The following is an 18944-nucleotide window of genomic DNA, read 5'->3' as shown; positions in this document are numbered from 1 at the left end:
TGGTATCCCGTCCTTCTCTTAAACCATATCTGCTAGCTCCTATATTGCATAATCGATATATGTGTGGACGATTGTGCATACACCTGTTATTGTTGAAGGTAACTCAAAAATGCTTATACTTCTCTGCTTGAATTGTAGATAATGTTCATCTCTACTAACTAAGTACTTCGTACCCCTCTTCACCTTGCTTCTTTTACTTGTTGAAACTTGTGCCCTCTGATTCTTTCATTGCTTTTACTCTAGTGGATAGGCATTCTTGCCTTAGAGATCCTTATCAAGAAGCTTGCACATCTTAGTATACACATGATCTGCTGAATACCTAACCTTTATCCATCATAAGCATGATGCAAAAATCGAGTTCCTCTGACTCAACTCTTCCACAACTATATCTCTTACTAATCATCTTTCTGGATGTAATCATTATCATATTATGAATAAGATAGAGTTTAGGAAATTGAGTTCTTACAATTGAACTCTACCACATGATCTAGAATAAGCAGAAAGAGTGATCGCCCTAAATTCCCTATAGCCTCCAGCTTATAAGTGCGGTGTACGGCACACCCATAAATAAGACTCTACTAGACACGACTTGTAGACTCCCTAGGACCAAACTACTCTGATACCACTTTTATCACGACCCAAACCGATGGTCTACGACGGGCACCCAGTACCTTACTCAACAGAGTACCTACGTAGCGTATCTTTCGTATCATACTACCATAGGTATATGAGCCAGAGAGACTATCGTGAGATAAGTACAATAAATAATGGAGAAATACTTGACATTGGATGATCCAACATGTAATCCAAACTTATACATATGACGTACGAGACTATACGACAAAAATAACCACTCGTATACTGAACATAGGCCGACAAGGCCATACAATATTTTATGTATATGACATCTGTCTAAAAGACTCTAAGAATACATAATCTTCACAAAGGTCGGGACAGAGTTCCACCATACCAAACAATACACGTCTAAATCATACTAACCAAACAAGCAACGCCAAAGCAAATAGAGCGCACCAACATCTTCCTCTAAGCTGATTGCCTACTTGGAGGGATCTCGACCTGTCTATCGGGACCTGCGGGCATGAAACGCAGCGTCCCTAAGCAAAAGGGACGTTAGTACGAATAATGTACCGAGTATGTAAGGCACGTAAATAAGTACATAACAGAAATAAAAGAAATATAGAGTAAATGACTCAACCTGTATGTCTGGATAATTCTGTAAATCATGAAATAATTATAGTGTCATGAATATGCATATGAATGTCATATTGTGCATAGGTACATGTGTTCATAACATCATCAAGCCTCTGAGGGCATTCCATCATATCATTTCAGCCACTGTGGGCAATATCATCATCATATACCAGCTAATCAGGTGGTGATGCGTATATAACGACGCAACCTTTTCCCCATATATCATATACATAGATATATACATATGTACGTGTATATAATATCGTATGAGTGATGGGTAAATGCACATGTATAAATGAATGCAATGCATTAGAAGTACGTCAATAAAAATTTCTCAGAACGTCATAAGACCATTATGCCTCTGATTAATATCATGAAATGAACTTTACCAACTTACTTATTTTAATGCCCATGAACATATTATAGAATAATATGACACATGGCAGAATAGGAATATACACATCTCTAGCATTTCTACGAACAGAGTGATTTATGAAAGTTGTGCATTTTCTCGTTTCATTCATGTCGTATAGATCATGTCAAAAGAAAGGAGGGATAACCTTAACATACCTGAGTCGATTCTCTTGAGAAAGATTACACCGTACTCCCTTAAAATTGCAAAATCTCAGGTTAATTTAAATTGTTGAAGGTCCTGGGGCGTTGCTCACATGAATTTCGGTTGTAACATACAACATTTACGTTGAATCCTCATCAGATGCCTTTGGAAATAGTTGTGATTCACATTTCTTATCCAACCATATCTCTTAAGTTAGAGATATGTTTTGTCCATAGTTTTATGAAAGTTAGAGATATGTTTTATCCATCCACCACATAATCCAAATGATTTAGATCTTGCCACCTTACTCTACCATGAGTTAAGAGTCACAAGGTTTGGTGGATGCCACGTAATTCCCTTGTTGGGGGTTAAATCCTTATGTAGTAATCTTTAATTAACTAGGTAATATCCCATTACACAATAATTAACCAATTACCCACATAATTAAAAATTATCTCAACTTACTTAAAATACTACTCACTTTTAATATACTTTATACACCTTACTACCATGACCATATGGTACATTGTATGTTACTAATTCATAAATATCAGGTATTTTAGCTCATACCGTATTTTATCCCAAAATGTCAAACTTTGGCGAAATTCATTTTTTTTATTTGCTTACCCTTTCACCTTCATGAATTTACTTATTCCTTGTTTGAAATAGAATAATACTTATAATTCCAAAATAATCTCATTATCGTGCTTACGTTGATTAACTTATGACGAAACATCAATGTACAAAAATGCGGGACGCAATATATCACTTCCGAGCTCTTATTAATTAATTTATTTATGGCGTATTTTCATGTACGAAAATAGGGAGTCTAATAATAAACTTAGTCGATTTTATCGAATCTTATTCAGCTCACTCTCTGTCTTGATTCTAATTCAACTATTTCCACCCATACTCACCCCGATAAAACTTCACATGTCTAAAATATAACATTACTACTCATTTAACATGTCCACATCTAAGCCGAATTTATGGAGTATTACATTATTTCCCCCTTGGGATCAATCGTCCCCGAATGATTGTCTTGACTGTAACAATGACTAACTCTGGACCGTAAACAGGTCTGATGGAAACATGTGAATACTAAACTATCATGAACCTATGTATACTAGACTGAACGAATACATAATTACTGAACTGATGAGATACTGAACTGAATGACAACTGAATTGACTGAATACTGAGCCGATTAAATACTGAAAGACATGTAGATTATAATATAAGGTCTAATGGAAAGGTTAATTACCTTCTACATTTTATGTTTTCTCTTCAAACAGATGGGGATATCTGGACTTCATGTTCTCTTAGGCTTCCCACGTAGCTTTTCAACCTTTCTATTCCTCCAAAGCACTTTCACTAAAGCAATTTCCTTAGTTTTGAACTTGCAGATTTGACGATCAAGAATAGCCTCTGGAATTTCTTCGTAAGCCAGGCTATCTTTAACCCCTATAATCTCCGTAGGAACCACAAGTGACGGGTCTCCAATGAATTTCTTCAACATAGACACATGAAACATTAGGTGTACAATAGTAATTCTTGTGGCAATTCTAAATCATAAGCCACCTGCCCAATCCTTCGCATGATTCTATATGACCCAATATCAGGGACTAAGCTTCCCCTTTTCCCAAGTCTCATAACGCCTCTTATAGGCAAAACTTTTAGAAATACCCAATCATCAACTTGGAACTCTAAGTCCCTACACCGCACGTCCAAATAGGACTTTTGGCGACTCTTAGCCGTCTTCAAATGCTCTTGAATCATGTTGACTTTCTCTATAGCCTGATAGACCAAATCAAGTCCTAACAAATCTGAATCGCCAACTTCGAACCTACCAATTGGTGATCTATACCTTCGCCCATACATAGCTTTGTATGGTGCCATCGTGATACTAGAGTGGTAGCTATTATTATAAGCAAACTCAATGAGGGGTATATGATCATCCCAATAATCTTTAAAATCGATAGCACACACCCTCAACATATCCTCAAAAGTCTGAATGTTGCGCTCTGCCTGGCCATCTGTTTAAGGATAAAGAGCCGTGTCGAGGTTCACCCTTGTGCTCAATCCTTTCTGAAAGGATTTCCAAAAGTTCGATATGAACTGAGTACCACAATCTGAGATGATGGACAAATGATTCCCATGCAATCGGACAATTTCCTGGATATACAACTTGGCAATCCTCTGCTGAATCTGTAGTCTTCACTGGTAAAACGTGAGCTGACTTGGTAAGTCGGTCTACAATCACCCAAATCGAACCATGCTTATGAAGCGAGGGAGGTAAACCTGTTATGAGTTTAATGTTTATCATCTCTATTTCCAAACGGGAATTTCTATACTCTGAGCCAAACCACTAGGCCTCTGGTGTTCGGCTTTCACATGTTGATAATTTGGACACTTAGCCATAGAATCTGCTACGTTCTTTTTTATGTCGTTCCACCAATAAATCTCCTTAAGATCATGATACATCTTTGTGGAACCTGGGTGAATAGAATACCTGAAATTGTGGGTTCTGACATAATCCGCTCCCTGAGCCCATCTATGACTGGAACGCATAGTTTGACTCTATACCTCAAAGTACCTTCATCTCCCCCTTGTTCAAAAGCCATAGTCTTGTGTTTGTGAATCCTCTCCTTCAGCTGCAATAAGTAGGGATCACTGAATTGATTTTTCTTCACTTTGGCTACTAAGGAGGATTCAACCCTATTTTGAAGAACAACGTCACCACTTTTGGAGTCCAAAAACAGAACTCTTAGACTTGCTAAGCGGTGGACTTCCTTTGTCATAGTTCACTTGTCTACTTCAGCATGAGCTAAGCTTCCCATAGAATGCCGGTTGAGAGCATCAGCTACAACATTTGCTTTCTTGGGATGGTAGAGGATATCGACATCATAATCCTTGAGCAATTTGAGCCATCTTCTCTGACGAAGATTCAATTCTCTTTGCCTAAAGATGTACTGTAGACTTTTGTGATATGTGAAAATATCAACATGCACCCCATACAAATAATGGCACCAGATCTTTAGCACAAATACCACGGCTGCTAACTTAGGATCGTGAGTCGAACAATTCTTCTCGTAATCCTTGAGTTGTCTCGATGCTTATGCTATGACTTTACCGTGCTGCATTAACACGCACTCAAGACCAACCCCTGAAGCATCACAATAAACAACGAACCCTTTGGTTCCTTCCGATAGTGTCAAGACTAGAGCTGAAGTCAACCTCATCTTCAACTCCTCAAAACTCTTCTTGCAAGCATCCAACAACTGAAACTTGACTTTCTTTTAAGTTAGTCTAGACAAAGGGGACGAGATAGAGGAAAATACCTCTACGAAACACCTGTAATAGCCTGCTAGACCCAAGAAACTTCTTATATCGAGTACTGAGGTGGGTCTAGGCCAATTCTTCACTGCCTCTATTTTCTGAAAATCCACCTTCACGCCTTCGCCTGAGATGACATTGCCCAAAAATGCTACTGATTTCAACCAAAATTCACACTTAGATAATTTTGCATATAGCTTGTGATCCTGTAGTGTCTACAAGAATAAATCAAGATGTCATCAATAAACACAATAATGAACAAATCAAGATAAGGCTTGAAGACCCTATTCATAAGGTCCCTGAAAGCCGTTAGTGCATTTGTTAAACCAAATGACATTACCAAAAATTCAAAATGCCCATAACGAGTCCTGAAAGCTGTTTTAGGAATATCAACTTCCTTAACCTTCAACTGATGGTACCCTGATTTGAGGTCAATCTTGGAATAACACTAGGCACCCTAAAGTTGATCAAATAAATCATCTATTTTAGGAAGAGGGTACTTGTTCTTGTTGGTGACTTCATTCAACTAACAATAGTCAATGTATATGCATAAAGACCCATCCTTCTTTCGTATAAACAAGACAGGTGCACCCCAAGGTGAGACATTTGGCTGTATAAATCCCTTATATAGATCTTTCAACTGGACTTTTAGCTCTTTCAACTCTACTAGAGCCCTTCTATAAGGCAGAATAGATATCGAATTAGTGGTGGGAAATAGATCAATTCCAAATTCAATCTCTCTATCGGGAGGAACTCCGAGAGAATCTTTAGGAAACACTTTTGGGAATTCATTTATAATTAGTACCGATTGGAGATTGGGAATATGAGCATCTGCATCCCTAACTCGAATCAGGTGATATATATATCCTTTAGAAATCATCTTTCTCACTTTAAGGTAGGAAATAAACCTACCCCTAGGTGCTACTGCATCACCCTTCCATTCTAAGACTGGTTCACCGGGAAATTTGAAACTAACTATTTTGGTTCTATAACCCACTGTGGCATAATAGGACTCTAACCATGCCTATGATTACATCGAAGTCTACCATCTCCAATTCTATTAAGCCTGCTATGGTAAGACGATGATACACTTTGACTGGACATCCCTTATAAATACGTCTAGCTATAACCGATTCTCCAACTAGAGCGGATACTTCAAAGGGTTCACACAACTTTTCTGGTTCTATCCTGAATTTCTTAGCAATATATAGGGTTACATAAGATTAGGGTGGATCCCACATCCATAAGAGCATAAACATCAAAGGTGAAGACTGTTAGCATACCTCTTACAATATCTCCACGAGCCTCTGTATCCTGACGACCTACTAGCATATACAAGCGTTTTCGCCCCCCCCGGTCGTATTACTGGACTTTACTACACCACGCCCTTATTGGGCCTGGGAGTTCTGAGAAGCTGTTGAATTAGTGGACTGAAATATATTGCCTCCATTATTCTCCTTGATGATGGACAATCCCTCAGGAATTGGCCCTGCTGACTGCACCCAAAGCAACTATTTGTGTCCGAACGACATACCCCTGGGTGCTTCTTACCACACGTGTTGCAAGCAGGGTACTCAAGGACTCTGTAGCCCACACTAGCCTGTGATTGTGAGCTTGCTGCTCTGAAATTCTAGTTTTTCTTGTTAAACTTGGACCTCTGAGCCGGTGCACTAGCTGAAGATGGAGTTGGTCCTGATTTTGGTTTCTAGAAGAACTGGCGATTACTACCTCTTTGAAATCCCCCACGGCTGAAATTCCCTACAAACTTAGCTCTTTTGTTGAATTCCCTTCCCCATTCTCTCTGTAGCCTCTCTTCTTCCTTCAACTTGTATTCATTCCCTTGAACTGTTATGCCCCGCAGTGTTACGTCGATGTTATGCTCTGCAGTAATATATTACGATGATGTTACCCTCTACAGTAGTATATTATGATGATATTGCATCCTGCAGTATTACACTACGGTGATGTTACACTTCGCAGTATTACGTTACGATATTGTTGCACATAACAATATTACATTACGGTGATGTTATGCTTTGCAGTATTAAGTTATGACGATGTTGCACCCTATAGTATTGTACGTTGAATTTGTTGTAAGGTAATTGACATCAGTCCAAGTAAAAGATTATTTGGAGATTATAAGGATTATACTATTTCACAAGTGATGAATAAATTCGTAAAGGTGAAAGGGGAAGCAAGTCAAACAAAATGAATTTTCGTCCAAGTTTGGCATATTGGGGTAAAATACGGCCCGAGCTAAAATACCCGGTATTTATGAACTAGTGACATGCAAGGTACTACATGCCCATGTTAGAAAGGTGTATAAGGTATGTGATAATTTTTAAATTATGCGGGTAATTGGTTAATTATTGGGTAACGGGATATTACCCGGTTAACTAATAAGTGAATAAAAAATCAATTAAATAACCCACCCCTACTCCCCATGTAGCAGTATGCCACATCCAAGCATATGACTCATAGTCATATATGCTTGTAACATGTAAAGTTAATTTTATGACTCATAAAAATGAGACTTTAAAGGCTTGTTTTAAAATACTAACGTGTAAAGACTGGAATTTAAAAAGAGTCACTTTGGAATGAGTCACTTTTCCGATTCTTGAAAATGAATCAAAGGAATTCAAAATAAAATGTTTCCTTCCAAAACTTGAAAGAATCAGAAACATTTTCCCTTGATTAAAAATCAAACAAACACTTGCATTCCTTGGTTTTTAAAACCAAAAACGTGAAAGAGCAGAGCCATTTTTCGTTCAATTTCAAGCCTTCAACAATTCAATCCTTAAGCCAACATTTTGTTCAAAACGTTAAAAGTAGATTAATTCATCCGAAATTTCAAGTTTGTCCAAATGTGAATTTCGTCCATATTTCGCAGAAGCAGGTTCGTTCAAATAATTTCGGGAACATGTATGTTAAGGCTAAGCTTTTCCTTCATTTTAGCATGACACCATAATTACACAAGTTTGATAACGATACATAAAGAAAAATTCGTATCCCGGAATTTACGTATATTTTGCTAGTCTCGCAAATTACATATATTTTCCTAGTTTTGTAAGATACCATATTTTCCTTATCGAGACTGCATATTCAGTTGAGTATTTCCTTCTTCCGGTCAAAAGAGCAGAGAGTTTACATATATACAGTATTAAAAGTATTTTCATTACGATTGAGCTATAATCGATGGGCAGGCCTCTATTGGGCAACCTTTGATCAGATGGTAAATTATATACCAAGCCTACTATGGCCAAGCGCTTATGAGCGAGCCCAGTTGGTCGAGATACAAAGCCTAGTATGGCCGAGCGCATATGAGCGAGGCTACTACGGTAGATCAGTTATATATATAAGGAGCCTACTGTAGCCGAGCGCTTATGAGCGAGTTCAGTTGGTCGAGATACAGATCCTAGTATGGACGAGCACTTATGAACGAGCCTACTATGGTAGAGAAGATATAAATGTATACCGAGCCTTATAGGGCCGGACAACTATTTTACTCACTATATTAAGAGAGTTGAATTAGTATCAACAGATAATCATATCTTCAGATTTTCTTGACTCCCAGTTGGTTTCAGTTATTATATTATTAGTTCAATTTCAGCTTCAGTATATTGCCTTACATACTCAGTACATTATTTCGTACTGACATCCCATTCTGGGGGCGCTGCATTTCATGCATGTAGGTTCAGACAAACAGACGGGTAGACCTCCTCAGTAGGTGTTGCCCGAGCTCAGCTTTATCGGTAAGCTCCACTTCTTTCGGAGTTGCCGGGTCTAGCAGTGTGGTGTGTATATTATGTATATATGTAGATAGGTTATGGGTAGGTCGGGGCCCTGTTCCGATCATAGTACATCTTTCAGTAGAGACTTGTAGATATAGCCTATTAGTTAGTACAATATGTTGGACTGTAGGCCCTGTACATATATTTTGTTGGCTTGTCAGTTGTAGTAATTATGATGGCCTTGCCGGCCTAGCTTTATGTTGACGTTTAGTCAGCGTTAGTCTCTATTCAGCTTTATATTTTGCATTGCACATTATCTTGCAATGTGTCCCATGGCCAAAGTATGATATTACATGTTTAGAGTCTCTTAGTCGAGAGTGGTATGCACAGATAAGTGAGGCATTGGGTGCCGGTCTCGCCCCCAGGCTCGGGGCGTGACATGAACAAAGGCAACTATCTTAGTAATAGTCATGTTATTGTTCTGAGCAGCTATATTAGCATCAACAAATAAGTCATCTGAAAGCCCCAACACAAACTGCCTAACTTGGGCCCATATATCACGTACCATTTTCGGAGCATACTTGGCAAGAGAGGCGAACTTGAGATAGTACTCATTCACATTCATCTCATTCTGTTTGAGTCTCTCAAATTCTAAAGCCTTAGATTCCAAAACCTAAATGGGTAGAAAATGCTCAAGAAACGTATTTGCTAACTCCTTCAAAGTCACAGGAGCCGCATCCTCCCCTCGAGACTCTTCTCATGTTTCATACCAAGTGTTAGAAACATCTTTCAGCTGGTACGCAGCAAGCTCTTCTGCCTCAGTGTCTGTAACATGCACCACTCGAAATATCTTCTGAACGTCATCAATGAAGTTTTGTGTATCTTCATCCTTTTTGGACCATATGAAAACCGGAGGTTTCATATTGAGGAATTCCCTGGACCTGGAAGTACTCGTCTCCTTAACAACACTTGTTCCCCGCCTTTGATCATGAGTAGTAACAATCTGGGTGAGCAACTGAATATCTCCCCTGAGATCCATGTCTGAAGCACTAGGCACTAAGCCCGATGCAACTCCCTGGGCCAGAGTATCCTCCTCTTGAGCAGCATTAGCCGTAGGCCCCCTGGCTAGTAGCTGAGGCCCTCTTGGTGTACTTCCTTTTTGCAGGCATTTTTCTAAACTATACAATTCACACGAGTTAGAAGGATTCCTGATAGCATAACTCTAACAACATGATCTAGAGTATGAAAAAAATGAAACAATCCTAGATGTCTTGGTGGTCAACTGTTTATACGTGTGACACGCACACACACATAAAAGTGACCCCACTAGACACAGCTCCATAGGCTCTCTAAGACTCTTGAACCTAGATCCTGATACCAAACTTTATCACCCCCCCGAGCCATGGCATGGGCGTATGTCATGACCCCAGTTCGCCCTCCGTGAACTATCGTGATGGCACCTAGTCTCTACGACTAGGTAAGCCTAACAAATGCGAAAAAGAAACAATTTGCGGAAAGAAAATAATTAAAAATCGAGATAACAAAATAAAACAATGTTTAAGATGCTGCCTGGCATATAACAGTACAAGGATCTCAACCTAACACTCCCAAAATCTGGAACCCCATGAATCACAAGCTAAGAGATACATAAAAAGCTCTAACTCCAGGAATGTCTATCAAAAGGAAAATACAGAAGGGTTGTACTAGTATATAAAATAGAAAGGGACTCCTCGGTCTGCAGATGCGGCAAATATACCTTGAAGTCCCTACAAAATGCTTCGCCTCAAGGATGATAAAACTGAGTGGAAGTACCTGGATCTGAACATGAAAAACATGCGCAGAAAGGGCATGAGTACACAACAACGGTACTTAGTAAGTGGCAAGCCTAACCTCGATCGGGTACTGACGAGGAAAGTCAGGGCCCTACTGAGATTAAATAAAATATAAGCTATGACAGTATGGGATAAGACAGTATAATTAAGTGCAACAGTAAGAAATAACATAGAATAGAAAGAACAAAAACATCTATAACAGAGACAAAATAATCACGAAAAGGAGTACAACTCAACACAAAGATAACAACCGGGGATCTACCAGGATACCGTCCTGTAGCCCCCAAATATAAATATCCAATGGATCTCCCGGGTATCTTCCCGTAGTCCAACTCATAGTGCGTTGGGGATCTACCGGAATCCCGATCTATAGTCCCCAAATGTAAATACCCAGTACTGGGGAATCTACCAGGTGCAGTCCCATAGTTCCAATATAAATATGCAAGGGGATCTACCGGAATACAAATCCGTAGTCCCAAAGTAAACATGCAGGGGGGATTTATCCGGATACCGTCCCGTAATTCCAAAGTAAACACACAACAACACGAAGAATGCACAATTTAATTCAAATTCCATACCAAGGTAAAACATGTATTTCTAACCTAGCATGCTACACAAAAATTCAAATAAAGCAGTTTGAGCAAGTAAAGTAATTAAGTCAATTACACACGCTTCCCTAAACTAACAGTAGGCTTAAATTGCAAGTAGTATAAACAAGAAAAAGAAACACAATTAAAATTACTTAAAGAAAATTGTATTTTGAATAATTACCACAAGTACGCACTCGTCACCTCACGTGCAAGGCATTTCAAATATCAATAATACCAAATCCTAAGTGGAGTTTCCCCCACACAAGGTTAGGCAAACCACTTACCTCGAACCGACTCAAAATCAACCCGAGATCGCGTTCTTGCCATGAGTACTCGACTCCAAATGACCCAAATCTATTCAATTCAATTGCATAATGTAAATATAACTTCAAATAACTGATTCCACAAATAAAGTCTAAGCTAATACGCGAAATTAGGTAAAATGACCAAAATGCCCTCCGGGCCAATGTCTCGAAATCGGGTAAAATTTACATTTTCAGAATCCTCACACTCTCACAGGTATAACCATGCCAAAATTATCCAAATCAAATGTCAAATTCCCAATCAAAACTTGAAATTTAGGTCTAAGAACTTTCTCCAAATTTTTCCCAATTTCTCACTCCAAATCCGAAATTAGATGATGAATTCATGTTTAGATTAATGGGTTATAAGCAAAAAGAGTTAAGAATCATTACCCAATCGATATCTCTGAAAATCCCTCAAAACCTCGCTCAAATCCGAGCTCCCAAGCTTTAGTTTTCACAAAAATGGCTAAACCCTCGACATTGAAATTTTATATTCTGCCCAGACGCGTTTCGCGAACGCGAGACTACTATTGCGAATGCGATGCACAAAAATCCCGCTGTCCAACTACCCCTTTCGGGAATGCGAGGGTCCACTCAGGAATGCAAAGCTTCAGCTCCAGGACCTTCGCGAACGCGACCCAATACTCACGAATGCGTAGAGAAATTTTATGGGGTCCCCAACTGCTCCTCCTTTCCTCTTCGCGAACGCGCTCCTCTCCTCGTGTTCGCGATATTTCCCCCAGCTAGCCTTCACGAACGCGATCTACCCTTCGCGAATGCAAAGGCCAAAAGTCTGCAACAGAAAAACCAGCCAATCTGCTGCATGCCTAAGTCCAAAAATGACCTGTTGAGCATCCGAAACACACCCGAGGCCCCCGGGACATCAACCAAACATGCCAACCAATCCGAAAACATCATTCAAACTTGTTACAATCTTCGGAACGCTTAAAACAACAACAATACACAAATTTAACATCGGATTCAAGCCTAAGAACTCCAAAACTCTCAAATTACGCTTTCGAACAAAAAGTCTATCAAACCTCATGCAAATGACCTGAAATTTTGCAAACACGTCACATTCAACACTATGGAGCTACTCCAACTTCCAGAATTCCATTCTGACCCCGATATAAAAATCTCACTATCAAACCAGAAACTTCAAAAATTCAACTTTTGGCATTTCAAGACTAAATAAGCTATGGACCTCCAAAACACAATCTGAACACACCCCTAAGCCCGAAATCATCCAACGGAGCTAACAGAACTGACCGAATTCCATTCCAAGGCTGTCTTCACACTGCTCCGACTATGGTCCAAATTCTAAAGCTTAAGCTCTCATTTAGGGACTATGAGTCCAAAAACACTCCGAAACTCAAAACCAAACATCCCGGCGAGTTTAAATAGCAGAAACAAACTCGGGAAAAGCAGTTAATAAGGGATCAGGGCATTAATTCTTAAAATGGTCGGCCGGGTCGTTACAGCATAACACGGCGCTCGGTGTCTAATTGCATGTGACCGAGTAAACCAACTGGATGGCTGGATTAACATGTGGTATAACTGTAAGCTGAATATAAACATGAAACATGCTGATCTACTAAAGATTCTAACTGAAATACCAAAAATGCAGAAAGTACTGAAAAGTCTACAAGTATAAACGAGTACCCGACAAGGATAAACATAAAAGCCTGCTAACATTTGACTGACTGGACTATAGTCTACGAAGCCTCCAAAGAATGCTGGAATGATAACTATTTACCAGAACAAGGTCCCCGGCATACCTTAATAACTGAAATATAATAAAGACTGAAAAAGAGGGATAATGCCCCGAAAGACTGGGGCTCACCAATAGCTGATACGAGATGTCCTAAAAAGCAAAATCGTCAACCTGTAAATCGTTACCTGCATCACGAGATACAGGCCCCGGGAAAAAGGGATGTCAGTACATTTGAATTATACTGGTATGCAAAACAACTGAAAGAAAGAACTGTAAATACTAAAATTGAAACTAATAACTGATAACTCAGAATTGATAACTGATAAACTAAACTGAATAAAGGAAGTAAGGATATAAATACTCCCTCTTCTGAATGATGAATCACCTGTTTATCTAATAAAGAAACTACAGCCTCAGACCCAATATATATGTGCACAAATTGCAGTCTCAGGCCCATGTATACGTATAAGTAACTGCGTCCTCAGGCCCAAAGATGCATAAAGAATAAACTGCGACCTCATGCCTAAAAATGCATAAAGTATAAACTGCGGCCTCAGGACCAAATACAGGTGTTCAACATTCAAGATTTAAAATAAGATATGAGGAGTAAAACCAATACATGATACTGAAATACTGAACCATACTAGGTTACATGATACTGGAATGCTGAATAGGACTAGACGGGGACATATATTCATAATATAAGATCTGCCATAACTTACTCATGGAATATTGAATGAATTATGAAACCATATCATCTAAAGAATAGAAGTTCTGCAACTATTCATCAAACTGAGGCATAATTACTTTATGAGGAAATTCATAATAGTCATAAGAATGAGACGTAGAGAGAATCATAAACATTCCCAAATGTAGAGAGTTAGCCTCATATACCTTAACTTCCTGCTCTTGAGTGTAATACAATGTTTGTCAAACCTTTCAACTTTAATCTATAGCAATACAAGTCAAAGGGATTCTATATTAGCAATAATACTCATATTTTGGTCATTTAGGCATTTATCAAATACTTGGTGGGTATAAAGCTTCATAGCCCTTATTAAGGGTGTTTATACATCCAACAACCCATTCTCTTGCTCCTAGATAATTCTAAATCTCAAATTATTATTACCAACATTATTCTTCATCACCATAAGATAAACAACACTCTTAACCAATAATCAACAACCCAAACATATAATCGTTCATGCTTTTCTTTCAAACCCGTCAAGTCATATCTCAGGAACTAGAGTCTATAATCATTAATCTAATACTATAATCAAGTAGAGGGTGAAGCTATTACCTTTTTGACATTCAATCCTCTTGAATTCAAATTTTAGAGTTTTTTTTTTCAATAAAGATGTCCCAATCGAATATTTAATGATTTGAAGTGTTTACCCATGTTAACAAGGTGTTGGAGAATTAAAATTAACTTAGAATCACCGTTATAACTCACCATAGATGGTGGAGGGACCTTGGAAAAGGTTAGGTTCTTGAGAGCTTCCCTTTTTAGAGCAAGTTTTTGTGTTTTGGGTGCGGTGGGGGTGGGGGGCGAAGTAGGCTTTTAAAATACCCCCCTGGGTGCGCTCCCACGCACCTGAAGGCCCAAATGCACACCTGAACATGCAACAAGGGCAGTAGCATGGCTACAAGTGCGCGGTCGCGTGCGGGGCCAGATGGGCGTGCACCTAGGCCCGCATACTGCATAATTTCAAGTAAAACGCACATAACATTTTTGATAGAGATCCTTTAGTGCTCCAAAATATATCTTTGGAAAAGTATTTCAAAGGGCTACAACTTTTATGTTTTACGTTTTCCAAAATGCCTAATAGCTTTTAAGTAAATCATGCTAGAAGACAAACCTTTCGTAAACTTAGTCGATTTTATCGAATCTTATGCACCTCACTCTCCGTATTGATTCTAAAACAACTATTTCCACTCATACTCATCTCGTTAGAACTTCACATGTTTAAAATATAAAATTACTACTCATTTAACACGTCCACACCTAAGCCGAATTTACGGAGTGTTACAAACAGATATAATAATTAACTGGGAGGGGGCATGTGAAAGGAGAGATATCATAAAAACAACAAGTAAGAAATCACCTAACGACATATTCTAAAATAAGAAACAACATAACCAAGTAAATCACCAATCCGAAATCAATTAAAGCAATGATATGAAAATGACACAACATCACCTTTCATGCTTTTATTCTCGTCCTCACCATGTAATATAATAAATAAAATAACATGACATCACTCTTTGTACTTTTACACCCAAATCTCTCAATATATGATAATTAATATAAATAAAGCACGGCAACACCCTTCGTGATTTTCTCTCTTCCTCACCAAGCAACAATACAAATCCGAATAATAAAACATGGTGGGGAAACAATTTCACTTCAATTATAGTGCCATGATATCAAACTCAACTTTCAAATATCCAACATCTTTGAAATAAACAATAAATACAAAACGAATAATTAAAAGAAGTAATAATATAACCTAAGCATGGAAAACATAATCAATGGAACCAATTATTACCAAGAAACAATTTTCATCCATATGCTTTAATCCAATGACAACGCATAGATACTCGTCACCTCATATATACGTTATCGCCATATATAAAACACATAGAAAATATACCAACAAGTCCTAATCCCTCAAGTCAAGGTTAACCATAATATTTACCTCGCTTAGATCCAAATCAAAGAATAACCACGACTTTTCTCTAGAATTAACCTTCAAACCAATAAAATATAGCCAAATATAATTCACGATAAACTTTAAAAACTACCCATGAGTGAACAATATTCAATTTTTAATGATTTTGGAAAAAGTCAACAAAAGTCAACCCCAGTCCCGCTTGGTCAAAATGGGAGATTCAGACCAAAATCCAATTACCCATTCATCACCGAGCTCGGCTTTGTAATTATTTTCGAAATCCAACCTCAATTTGAGGTCTAAATCCCAATTTCTCAAAATTCTCAATTTTTACCTAAATCCCTAATTTCTACCATGAAAAAGCATTTTAAAAGTTAAAAATCAATGGGTGTTTATGGAAATGTAAGGAAACAAGTTAAAATCTACTAACCAATAAAGTGGAATGAAAAACCTCTTCAAAATCGCCTCTAGGCCGAGCTCAAACTTGAAAATGGCGAAAAATGACAAGTATCCAGATTTTTAAAGTTTTGAATAACTCGTGTCGTGTGTTCTTCGTGTTCGCGAAGCGCAACGGCCCAATTGGACTTCGTGTTCACGAGATACTCTTCGAGTTCAAGATGGACTCATGTCATGATCCCGGTTCGCCCTTCGTGAACCATCATGATGGCACTTAGTCACTACGACTAGGTAAGCCTAAGAATACGGAATATAAACAACAATTGCGGAAGAAATAATTTAAAAACCGAAATAGTGAAATGAAACAGTATTTAAAATGCTGCTCGACATACACAATAACAACTATCGAAAACTAATAATATTTCCCAAAACCCTGAATCTCATGATCACAAGACTTTGAATGTCTACAAGCATCTAACTCCAGAATATCTAACAAGAAACAAAAATACAGAAGGGCTAATACAAAAGGGAGAGTAGAAAGGGACTCTTCGGTCTCTAGACGCGACAGATATACCTCGGAGTCTCTACGATCACATCGTCTCAAGCGTGATAAGTCTGAGTGGAGGTACCTGGATCTGCACATGAAAAACATGCGCAGAAAGGGCATGAGTACACCACAGTGGTACTAAGTAAGTGCCAAGCCTAACCTCGGTCAGGTAGTGACGAGGAAGGTTAGGGACCAACTAAGTTAAATAAAATATAAGGTTTAAGAGTGCAGAACAAAATGGTATAAATAAGTACACCAATGAAACTAACACATGATATAAAGGATAACAACAACTTCCACAAAGTCAAGTAAACACAGAAATAAATATAGCTCAACGCAAAGATAATGACCGGGGATCTCCTAGGATACGTCTTGTAGTCCCAAATGTAACTATCCAGTGTACTCCAGGGATACCGTCCCGTAGTCCAACTCATAATGCGAGGGGATCTCCCGGAATACCGATCCGTTGTCCCAAATATAAATACTCAGTACATGGGGAATCTACCAGGTATGGTTCCGTAGTTCCAATGTAAATGTGCAGGGGGATCTCCCGGAATACCGTTCCGTAGTCCCAAAGTAAACATACAGGGGGGATCTCCTGGGATACCGTCCCGTAGTCCCAAAGTAAACACACAACAACAACAACAGAAAGAGTACACAGTTCAATTCAAGTTCCATACCGAGGTAAAACAGGTATTTCTAACCTAGCATGCTGCACGTAATCCAAATAAGGTAGTTTGAGCAAGTAAGGCAATTAAGTCAATTAGACATGCTTTCCTAAGCTAACAACATGCTTAAATTGCAAGTAATATAAACAGGAAAAGAAATATACTAGTAATTACTTAATGAAAAGCGGATTTTCCACAATTAGCACAAGTAAGCACTCGTCACCTCACGTATAAGGCATTTCAACTATCAGTAATACCAATCCTAAGGGGAAGGTCTCCGGTCTCCCACACAAGGTTAGTCAAGCCACTTATCTCGAACCGTCTCAAAGTCAACCCGAAACCACGCTCTTGCCACGAGTACTCGCTCCAAATGGCCTAAATCTATTCAATTAAATTGCATAATATAAATAACACTTCAAGTAACTGATTCTACAAAGAAATTCTAAGCTAATACGCGAAATTAGATAAAATGATCAAAATGCCCCTCGGGCCCACATCTCGATATCGGGTAAAATTTATATTTTTAGAATCCTCATACTCTCACGAGTTCATTTATATAAAACATTATCCCAATCTGACATCAAAATCGTGATCCAAACTCAATTATTTGGCCTAAGAACCTTTCCAACTTTTCTCCAATTTTCCACCCCAGATTCGAATTTAAAGGATGAATTTAAGCATGGATTTGTGGAAACCAATCAAAATTGAGTAAGAATTGCTTACCCAAAACACTCAGGTGAGAATCCCTCTCAAAATTGCCAATCCAGAGCTCCCAAATCAATTTCTCACTTTTTGAAACTAAACCCTCGAAACTCTGATTTTTTGCCCAGCAAATCTGCATCTGCGGTCAAGGGGACCGCTCCTATGAATTACACTTAAAACCCCTTCGCCGCACCTGCGACCCAAAATCCACATCTGTGGTCACGCAGGTGCGGTACATCACTCGCTTTTGCGGTTCCCTACTTTTCCTCAGTTGGCCACTTCTACGGCTTAATTCCGCACCTACTGGAGTCGCATCTGCGGCCTCTCAACCTCAGATGCGGTTATGACAACAACCCAAAGAACTTCAGCTGCAAACTCTAACTTTCCAACTTCCCGAAATCATCCCGAGGCCCCCGGGACCTCAACCAAAAATACAGACAAGTCATATACCATTGTCCAAACATGTACCAATCCTTGAAACAGCTAAAACAACATCGAAACGACGAATCAACCACGGATTCAAGCCTAAGAACTCCAAAGCTCTCAATTTACGCTTTCGATCAAAAAGTCTATCAAACCTCGTTCGAAAGACCTGAAATTTTGCACACATGTCACATTGAACACTACAGAGCTATTCCAACTTCCAGAATTCCATCCCGACCCTCGGATAAAATTCTCACTAT

At 38.7% G+C, this 18944-nt stretch overlaps 1 protein-coding gene across 1 annotated transcript; it reads right to left on the bottom strand.

Annotated features, from left to right (window-relative positions):
* Positions 1–3080: 3080 nt before the first annotated feature.
* LOC107826253 (uncharacterized) lies at positions 3081–3667 on the bottom strand. Its single transcript, XM_075236381.1, has 2 exons — positions 3455–3667; positions 3081–3278 (listed from the first exon to the last, which is right to left on the bottom strand). Exons 1-2 carry the CDS (start codon positions 3665–3667, stop codon positions 3081–3083), a joined length of 411 nt encoding a protein of 136 aa, XP_075092482.1.
* Between the last annotated feature and the right edge of the window lie 15277 nt (positions 3668–18944).

Source organism: Nicotiana tabacum, chromosome 18 (genome assembly GCF_000715075.1).
Source record: "Nicotiana tabacum cultivar K326 chromosome 18, ASM71507v2, whole genome shotgun sequence".
In the NCBI taxonomy this organism is placed as follows: Eukaryota; Viridiplantae; Streptophyta; class Magnoliopsida; order Solanales; family Solanaceae; genus Nicotiana; species Nicotiana tabacum.
Note: the sequence above shows the minus strand (reverse complement) of the source record. Positions and strands in the feature narration are given on the sequence as shown.

Bases quoted from the DNA above. Each gene is read 5' to 3' on its own strand.
- LOC107826253 (XM_075236381.1), bottom strand. From the start codon at position 3,667: ATGGCACCATACAAAGCTATGTATGGGCGAAGGTATAGATCACCAATT. The intron at 3,279-3,454 runs GTATTTCTAAAA...TCTATGTTGAAG, and splicing joins AGTTCCAAGTTGATGATTGG to AAATTCATTGGAGACCCGTC.